At 52.8% G+C, this 10,101-nt stretch overlaps 1 gene segment (V, D, J or C); it reads right to left on the reverse strand.

Annotated features, from left to right (window-relative positions):
* Nucleotides 1-246: 246 nt before the first annotated feature.
* On the reverse strand, nt 247-6,421 carry LOC121438464. The segment is given in 7 exon segments: nt 247-330; nt 855-985; nt 2,405-2,719; nt 2,830-3,153; nt 3,255-3,287; nt 3,637-3,927; nt 6,382-6,421. Coding segments are annotated over 7 exon segments (1,218 nt in total).
* Between the last annotated feature and the right edge of the window lie 3,680 nt (nt 6,422-10,101).

Raw genomic sequence — 10,101 nt, forward strand, 5'->3', positions numbered from 1 at the left:
AAGAAACTTATGGCTCGATCCGTTAGTCTGGCAATGGCTGTGGTGGTGTTGCTTGGGGGCTGTTGGCTATAGTCTGGGGAAGAGTCTTCTCTTCTTGTGGTCCTCCAAATGTGAAAGGGAGGTTGGTAGAAGGGTCAGAGCCATAAGATTAAAGGATGCTGAGATGAGAAGGCAATTTGGCCTGTTCAGCTGAATGGACTTGGTCCTAGAGGGCCTAACGAGCTCTGAATACCTCTGAGAGGTTATCTAGGCACCCTGTCCAATCATGTTTCGATAGTCACGGCCAACTGTCTGCTTCACTTCCACCACCGAGGAGACGATCCACTTCACCTGTGGGATGCAAAAATGAGATGAACTGTGTGACTTTAGTCCCCTCCATCCTGAACAGTGAGACAGGGCCAGCTTCCAATCTTGGGGTGACATACAGCTGGAGTGAGAATAAAATGGTGAGATTTTAGGGTACAGTCTGCTTATAGTTTTGAGATGGTGTATCGCTATAGTAAGGGGAATTGTAGGGATAACACAGGGATCTGGCGAGGACCAGGTTTAGTAGAGTAGGGAACGACATAGAAACAGTGTGCAGATAGTATTGGAGATGACAGATAGGGTAGGTGATAACACAGAGAAGCATCAAGACAAATTAGGGACAACATGGACAATGCGGGTATAACATAGAACAAGAGAGGGACAGTGAGGGGTGGTATGAGGACAGAATATGACTGTGGAAGATGACATATGACAGTGTGGGACAAACCTTGAGACAGTATGGGATAGGCAGGGGCAGCATGACTCATCATGGGGATAGTTTGTGGATAGTGTAGCTATTGTGGAGGTGCTGGGGGAGCTGTGCTGACCTTGAAGAGTGTGACCGTGGCACTGTAGCACACGCTGAGCAGGAAGAGGGTGATGAAGATGCTGATGGTCGTCCAGAGCCCGTCCAGCTCCCCGTCCTGGGCCTCAGGACAACCTTCATCCAGTACCAGCTCTGCACAGAAAGAGGCAATCAGTGTTTGTCCCAACAAGGGAGTGATTCCCTATGTGGCAGCTGAGTTTGCATGGAGGTAGAGGAGAAAGAGCCAGTGGGACTGGGCCAACAGACCCTCCCTCTGGGCCAGCAGCCTAAGTTCCTCCAAGTGTTCCATCTTAAAGCCTGGGCCCAGCCAGAAACAACAGGTCTGATGGTGGCCTGGACTATGAAGGACCCTTTTTGCCTACCCCACCACTTAGTACTGGGCTGGCTGGGCTGAATCAGGGCTTATGACCCCTGTAGGTAGAGACTCTGTAGCCTGTCTGATCTGCTGTTTGTCCCATGGTAACCAAGACTAGAGGGCCAGATTGAGGGCAGGCCTGTGTTTGTGATGCCTGAGCTTTCTAGAAGCTCCACATTTGGGGAGTGAACCAAGGAGAGTGTTAACTGTGTGGGATGAAAATAGGGGCTTGAGGACAGAGGGTCAGACTGTGTCTGGGGGTACTTTTCTGTGTGCTAGGGCAAAGGATTCAGGTGCTCATGGGAGGTATTTCATCAGCACTGGCCCAAATATCACACATACAAATGTGAGATATTGCTTGTGCGTGTGTGTGTGTGTGTGTGTGTGTGTGTGTGTGTGTGTGTATGATTGGAGGTGGAGATGCCATGTGGGTTGTATGATGTTCAGGGGGCTGGTTTTAATGGCTGTGGTCTCAGCCTATATGTGGGTATTTAAATAATCACTTGCTTGATGACATCCAGGGACACAGGTCTCAGTGACCCTGGTCTCAGATGTTCCTCTTGGAACGCAGGTGTAAGTGAATGTCATATGGGATGTAGTCAGGAGTGGTCATCCCTATCTCTGAGGTCTGTCAGAGTTTGTCTGGCCCCATGTATGGACAGCAGGAGTCTTCCTTTCTGTCAGTGTTCCTGCTTGCTTCTGCAGTGCTTACAGAGGCCTCCTCAGTCACAGTTGGGGGTCATGATAGAGAGAAGGGCAGACAGATGAGGGTGGGGCTTGTGTTGAGGTGAGGTGCACTCCTTGTATTCCTTTCTTTGGATGTTTTCTAGGGGTGTCTCCAGTCCCATCACAGAGCAGCTGGAGGATGGAGGGAGGGTATGGAGACAGTCCCTTGGGCCAACCTTCCTACCCAGTGAGGGATGATCTCTGGCAAGGACAGGCACACTGGCATGCTCTGGGTCTGGCAGTGTAAGATCTCCTTTCTTTCGTTGATGCTAACTTAGGCCTCGGACCCTGGTCAGACCCCACAGCCTGTGCCTGAGGCATGTCATGATCTATGTGCTGTGTAAAGAACCAGGATAATCTCAGAGGGTCCCAGGGTATCTCTGGGTGCTTTATTTACAGGATTAGGGGGTAGGGCTGGTAACAGTGTCTTGTAGGACCCGGTGTCTGGCTGGGTGTTTGAGCTCATTTACCGGGGGAGCGGGAGAGGTTCTTCTGCGTGTGGTGGTTATGCAGAGCCTCGTGTACCACAGAACAGGTAAAAGTTTCTCCTTGCGACCAGATGCTTGTGTCCACAGTGAGCTTGCTGTAGAGGAAGTAGGACCCATCTGAGTCCAGAATGGGTGGGGTGTTCTTGAAGTTCTCTTCCAGCTGCCCGTTCCTTTCCCACTCCACGCTGATGGCTTCAGGGAAGAAGTCTGTGACCATGCAGGTCAGACTAACCTTCTTCTTGGACATTTGTTCTCGAGGTGGAGGTATGGCGTACACTTGAGGTACCCTGGGTTGCCCTGCGGAGTGAGAAGGCACAACAAATTAAGGACAAAGTGGAGGGCTGTCCACACAAGCGTTCATTCTTACACCCATCACAGCTCCCGTCCACTTTGTCTACAGGTCCCACCTTTGGATTTTGTGATGGTTCTCTCAGTGGGGCCTGGGAGGCCTTTGTTGTTGACCTTGCATTTGAACTCCTTGCCACTCAGCCAGTCATTGTGCTGGATGGGGAGGACACTGACCACACGGAGGGTAGCGTTGTTCAGCGCCTCAGGAGACTGTGTCTGAGCAGTGTACACTTCAACATTGTTCACAAACCACTTGAACTGGACATCTGGTTCTTCCTCGCTCACATCCACCACTACACATGTGACCTTGGGGATCAGGGTGATCAGGAGTGTCTCTTTGGGCTTTGGAGGGAAGATGAAGACAGAGGGTCCACCGATGTTAGCTATGAGGAGAAACAGGATGGATCAAAAACTGGGCCTCCAATGTGTGACTATTTGTGGCAGTCATTTCATGGGACTAAAGAAGGAGACTTAAATGACTTACGTGGGCACGGGGGACGTGGTGGGGTTATGGGCTCTGCAGAGAAAAGACCAGGCATTAATAGAGTCAGAGTGAGAGACACCAATCTGGGGAGGGGAAGGACGGCCCTAGTGTGGGCAGAGGCCAAGCTGTTCCTGGATATGATACGGATCGGTAGTTTGAGACCTGTGTCCTTGATGTGAAATATCGGTAGCCTTCTCAGAAGATCACTCTCTGAGTGTGAGGAACATGAACAGAGGCCTCCAGGAGGTAGACACAAAGGAACCCTGTTCCCCTGCTTGGTGTTGCCTCCCTGCCAACGTCTGTCCAGCTTGATTGTTGTATACGAGGTTGACCCCAGTCTGACCTCCCAGTTAACCTTTATCTCCCTTGGTCCCCCTCTCACCAATTTTCTTGCTCAAATTGGTGCGGCTGGCCGGGTGGGCGACGTTGCAGGTGACAGTCTGGCTGGGCCACATGCTGGAGGACACAGTCACTGAGCTGCTGTGGGAGTAGAACCCAGAATGCAGGACCGATGGGAAGGTGCGCACGCTGCTGGCCAGGGTTCCAGGGTTCCAGGTTACGGTTGCCGGCTCAGGGAAATAGCCCTTGACCAGGCATCCCAGGGTCACTGTGGAGCCAGTTGGACCTCCACATGCAGGAGCCAGTGGATAGACAGATGGGGCTGTTGTTGAGACTGCAAGAGAGGAGGATGTGTGAGCTTGTCAGACATGGCTGGATCCAAGCACTCTGTCCTTGATCCTACAAGAACCCCAGGCTTCTGCAAAGAGCACGTAGGATCTAGCACCTGGGATATATGGGCATCATATGACCACCTTGATTATTCCAGCTGTCTCAACTTAGACCCTGCTTACCCCAGGATCACCAGATCAGCCTGACCAGTAGAACTGAGCCCAGCTCTATCCCCAGGATATTTTCAGAAGACTGGTGGACGAGCGCTCCCTTGTGTTTTCTATGTCCAGCTCTATAGTCTCTTGTACTTGTGTCTTGAAGCCGGACACATTGTTCAAGTCTTCCCTCAGTGGAGCCCGCATTCCCTTCCCAGTTCTGCCTGCCCTGCCATGTTGGCATCTGTTGTCTTGTTCCCTTGTTCCTTCTCTGTATTGTATGTATGTATGTAAGCGTGTGTATGTGTGTATGTGTATATGTATGTATGTATTTGTTGTGGTGTCAGGTCCCATGAGCTCTTCACAGAACCAGATTCCTAGTCCTAGCCATGTAGGCTGTGCCTTCTGGTGTTGTTTTTGAGTTAAGGAGGGTGAACAAATCCCACTCCTAGATTCTTACTCTGATTCCATGCTGACACAATGCCCAGGGGACTCTTCCTCAATCTGCCTGCTACTTTGATTCCTAAACTTGTGCTCTGGGCTCCAACTTGAATTCAGCCCTCCTTGAATCTCCCTCCTTGATTCCTGAGGTCCATACCCAGCACAGCTGTCATGCGCCTTCCCTGCATGGGCAGCCCTGGCCTGACTAACTTCCCTGGAGGCATCCATGCTTGTCCTCTGCAGGGTAGTCCTCCTGGGGGGGTGCCTAAAGAGCTCAGCTCTAGTTCCCCTACTGCCTCTTCTCTTACTCTAACCCCACACTCATCCCTGGCTTCCCTTACATGGTGCCAGTGTCTCCCATATCCCAGCGAAGTCCCTTTTCTTGTTTTAGAAGCCTTGGGCCCTTTAGTGTAGGATGTGCACGATTCACGAGGGAACTGGGTGTCAGGCTTGTGTTCCTCCAGCCCTAGTCTCCTTCTCTCAGCTCCAGGGCTAACTGGACTCCTGTCATCCTTGTTTGCATCATAGCTGCTGGCACCCACTGCTCAGACCCTGAAATTCACCCCCACTGCTCTGCATCCAATTCTCTGGATACCTAACTACTGGGGCATGCTTGACCTTCTTGACCTATGTTCCAGAAGTGCAGCCTATAAGGCTCTTTTGAGAGTGTTAGCCTTGGTCACTTTCCCTGCTCAGGTCCCTACTCAGTCAAGGTTTTTCTTGCCCCTCACTACTGGTTCTCTCTGCAGCCACGCTGACCCCGTCTGTGAGTTCAGGCAAGCCCTGAGCACTTTCCCTCTCTCCTTTTTCTCCCCTTTCCTCTTCTCTCTAGTTCTTGCACATGGCCCTCTATCTGAACCCAGCTCTCACTGTCTTCTTGCCAGAGGGCATGTCTCAAAATGAGGTGCAGACCAGCAACAGGGGAGCTGATGTAGCAGGAAAGGTAAGATGACCAGGTCCCCTCTCAGCTGTTTTAAATTTCTGCATCTCACCTCATCCCCAACCCCTCAGCTATCACTGCTGCCTGAATTGTCTCACTTCTAACAAAGGTCCGTCCAGGCCTCTTTCACCCTGCCCGGAGAATTCCTGGTTGCCCCTGCTAGACCTACTGATTTCCTTGGTTGATCTGGTCCCCCAGCACTACCACCTGCCTCAGTACACTGTGGCCACTCAGACTGGGTCCCCACACAACCACTTGCCCTGCTTTCCATACAGCTAGTGAGTTCACTTTCTCACACTTCACCTGCCCCAGAACCTCAGTCCCACCTTCTTCAGTCACTTTTAGGTACTCAGCCCGACGCCCTAACTCCTACCGCTCCCAGCTGTCCTGTAGTAATTGCTCAGCCTCGTCTCCAGTCCCTCACTTGGTCTCAGCTCACTGGTAACTGCTCAGTATGGTATCCTATAACCTGCGACCCTCTCCATCTCACAGCCCAGCTTCTCTGGGGCTTCTCCGACTGCTCCTTCACATTGCCATCCACATCAGCCCCCTGCAGTATCCTAGCCCATGCCTTCCATCGTCACCTACCACAGCTCTCTCGTAGGTGCTTACTTTGATTTCATGAGCTTCTGAGGATTCCTTGACTCTCCAGAATTCTCGCCTACTCTGGATCCCTGGAAGAGCTCATCCTGGTTCCCCACTTTCCCAGCTGCCTCAGATCACCCGTAGCTGTTCAACCTGACATCCCACACACCCACCAGCTCTAGCTCCATTGTAGCTGTTCAGCCAGACCCCTGTACCCTCACTTGCCCCACCTCCCCTTAACTTGATCCCTAAAACTACTTCCATGTGCCTCCTCTGCCCTGTAATGCCCAGTGCCCCCATCTCCTTGTAGCTACTCAGCCTGGTCCTAAACGCCCACCTTCCCTAGCACCCCCAGAGCTGCTCAGCTGGTCCCACATTCCCTAGCACCCCCAGAACTGCTCAGCTGGTCCCCACCTTCCCTAGCACTGCCAGAACTGCTCAGCTGGTCCCCACCTTCCCTAGCACTCCCAGAACTGCTCAGCTGGTCCCCACTTTCCCTAGCACCCCCAGAATGGCTCAGCTGGTCCCTACCATCCCTAGTACCCCCAGAACTGCTCAGCTGGTCCCCACCTTCCCTAGCACCCCTAGAACTGCTCAGCTGGTACCTACCATCCCTAGCATCCCCAGAGCTGCTCAGCTGGTCCCCACCTTCCCTAGCACCCCCAGAACTGCTCGGCTGGTCCCTGCCTTCCCTAGCACCCCCAGAGCTGCTCAGCTGCTCCCCACCTTCCCTAGCTCACCAAGAACTCTTCAGCTGGTTCCCACCTTCCCTAGCACTGCCAGAGCTGCTCAGGTGGTCCCCACCTTCCCTAGCACTGCCAGAACTGCTCAGCTGGTCCCCACCTTCCCTAGCACCCCCAGAGCTGCTCAGCTGATCCCCACCTTCCCTAGCACCCCCAGAACTGCTCAGCTGGTCCCCACCTTCCCTAGCAACCCCAGAACTGCTCAGCTGGTCGCCACCTACCCTAGCATCCCCAGAACCGCTCAGCTGGTCTCCACCTTCCCTAGCACTGCCAGAATTGCTCAGCTGGTCCCCACCTTCCCTAGCATCCCTAGAACTGCTTAGCTGGTCCCCACCTTCCCTAGCACTGCCAAAACTGCTGAGCTGGTCCCCGCCTTCCCTAGCACCCCCAAAACTGCTCAGCTGGTCCCTACCATCCCTAGCACCCCCAGAATTGCTCATCTGGTCACTACCTTCCCTAGCACCCCCAGAACTGCTCAGATGGTCCCCACTTTCCCTAGCACCCCCAGAGCTGCTCAGCTGGTCCCCACCTTCCCTAGCACCCCCAGAACTGCTCAGCTGGTCCCCACATTCCCTAGCACTCCCAGACTGCTCAGCTGGTCCCCACCTTCCCTAGCATCCCCAGAACTGCTCATCTGGTCCCCACCTTCTCTAGCATCCCCAGAACTGCTCATCTGGTCCCCACCTTCCCAGCACCCCCAGAGATGCTCATTCTAGTCTCTACATTCCCTAGCACCCCAGAACTGCTCAGCTGGTTCCTACCTTCCCTAGCATCCCCAGAACTGCTCATCTGGTTCCCACCTTCTCTAGCATCCCCAGAACTGCTCATCTGGTCCCCACATTCCCAGCACCCCAGAGATGCTCATTCTGGTCCCTACCTTCCCTAGCACCCCAGAACTGCTCAGCTGGTCCCCATCTTCCCTAGATCCCCAAGAACTGCTCAGCTTGTCCCCACCTTCCATAGCTCCCCAAGAACCTCTCAGCTGGTCCCTACACTCTCACCTTCCCTAGCTTTTCCAGAACTGCTCAGATTTGAACCCCACACCCCCACCTTCCCTAGCATCCCTAGAACTGCTCAGCTGGTCCCCACACTCCCACCTTCCCTAGATCCCCAGAGCTGCTCAGCCTACACTTTACATCACTTCTGCTACAGGGGTTGTCTTGCTTCCTGAGCTTTCAAGGCTTCTGTGACTCTAGAATCCCCACCTCCCTGCGATCCAGAGATGTTCAGTCTGGTTCTCCATGCTGCATCCTGCTTCAGCTTCCCTCTAGTTTCTCAGGTTGGACCCCCACACTCCCACCTGCCTAACTTTCCTGCAGGTCTCACACTGGTAATCCACACTCTCATCTATCCCAGTTCCCCTTTAGTTCCTCAGTTTGGTCTCCCACATGCCCACTTTCCCCAGACCTGCTGCAGCTTTTTAGTCAGATTCCTATATTCTTTTTTTTTGTCCCAGTTCCCCTGTTCAGCCTTTCTTGCCATATTCTCAGCTACCCCAGCTCCCATGCAACTGTTCAGCAACCCCCCAAGGCTTCCACCTGCTCTAGCCCTCCTGCAGCTGTCCAGCCTGGTACCTTGAAATCTTAAACGCCCCAGTTCCCCTGTTGTCTTGGGTCTGCCTTGGGCCTCTCAAATGCCCACCCTCCACAACCTACCTGTAGCTTCCTGCCTGGTTCTTGGAGTTCCTTAGACTTCTTCCTGCCAGTCTTGGCTTCTTTCAGTTCTGGTTTGGCCCCACTCCTTGTCTTATCTCTTCAATGCTGAGCTTGATTCCCTAACCCTGGAGAGTCCACTGTCTTTTCTGGATTCCCTGGTAGGCTTAGAATCCCTCTTGGATGAGTTTTGGATTCCCCCATGCCTTCTTTCCCCTATCAACTCACCATTGTCAGCCTTGTAGGTTTCTGCTGCAGAGAACTTGTTTCTCTGGCTCCCATGCTCTGTTGACTCAGCTGATTTGATTTGGTACTACCAGCTTCTGGACAGACCAAGTTCATCTCATAGGTCTGCTGATGTATCCAACTCTGGTTGTTGTCCCGTGTGTGTGTGTGTGTGTGTGTGTGTGTGTGTGTGTGTTTCAGGTCCGGGGGCCTGTGCTCCAGCCCATGGGATCCCTGGACCCTGTCTGGTAAACACTCTTCAGGTTGTCGTCTTACCTGTGCAGCCCATGAATCTCTTCCATAGTGTCTGGCATCTCAACCTCTTCCCACTCTTCCATGGCTTATTGGTTGTTCAGTTTTGGAGACATCCACTGCTGGCCCAAGTCTCATGGTCCTCTCCATTTGCACCATCCTTTTCCTGTTGATGTCACTTATGTGAGGGAAATAGGAAGGTGATTCCCTCTTTTCTTGTTTTGTCCCATGGCTCCCAGAAGCTTAACTCTGGGTTCTGTCCTCCTTGGAGTTGAACCCAATTGTCACAAAGGTCAAAATGCCACCTCACAGCCATCTCTGTACAGACTAAGAACAGGATTGAAACTGGGTGGCACAAGGCACTACCTGAAGTTCCCCTTTCTTTAGGGGTTTCTTGTCAGGGGGTGAGGGGAGTACAGATCTGGCTGAGGTTGCTTCACGAGGATGGGTGGGGGTGGATGAAGTAGTACCCTTGAGACCCAGGGGAGAAAGCAGGAAGCCTGGCCATTACCTGCTGCTCTGTGTTCACAGACTCCTTGGGTTCCTGGGCTGGCTGATATTGTTAACTCTGCCTTCATCATTTCCCTCATTACTTCCCTGGAGAGGGAGGCTTCTTATTCAGATTGAAGCCCAAACATGGTGGCAATGTCTTCCTGTCCTTCTCCCCAGACAGTGCTTTCTTAGGGGAACCCAAACCAATCTGTGTTAGGGAAGAGAAGGGGCTAATGACAGGTGGGTAGAGCACACAATGTAAACCAGATGATGCATAGAAGGAGTTAGAGACCTGTGCTCACATGCAGGATGGCATGGCTACAAAAAACCCTGTGCTGGTTGCCAAGAGGGATCTTTGGATAAACTTCAAGGGGACCTAGGCAGGTAAAGTCCCTAGGAATGGCTTTTGCAAAGGAATGATACGAACTGCTGATCAGAGAGCAGAGACATCATTGAGACATGAATCAGGAGGAATAAACTTGCTACAGCAGTGTGGGGTGCATGGGGCAGTGGACTCCAAGGAGAAGAGGAAGGGATGCTTACTTAAGTAGGACCCAAGAGGCATGTGTCAGAAGGCAAGGTACAGGTTAGGGAGAGGAAGTGGGCCCGCACGGTCCTGGGGCTGAAGTAGTGGTACGCTCTAATTTGAGGGCCCAGGATTCCTAGAAAGAGAGACTTCCCTGGGTGTAGAGA

The sequence above is a fragment of the Microtus oregoni genome, unplaced genomic scaffold, assembly GCF_018167655.1.
Source record: "Microtus oregoni isolate MIOR12 unplaced genomic scaffold, Mior012 000056F_ref0000123, whole genome shotgun sequence".
NCBI classification, from domain to species: Eukaryota; Metazoa; Chordata; class Mammalia; order Rodentia; family Cricetidae; genus Microtus; species Microtus oregoni.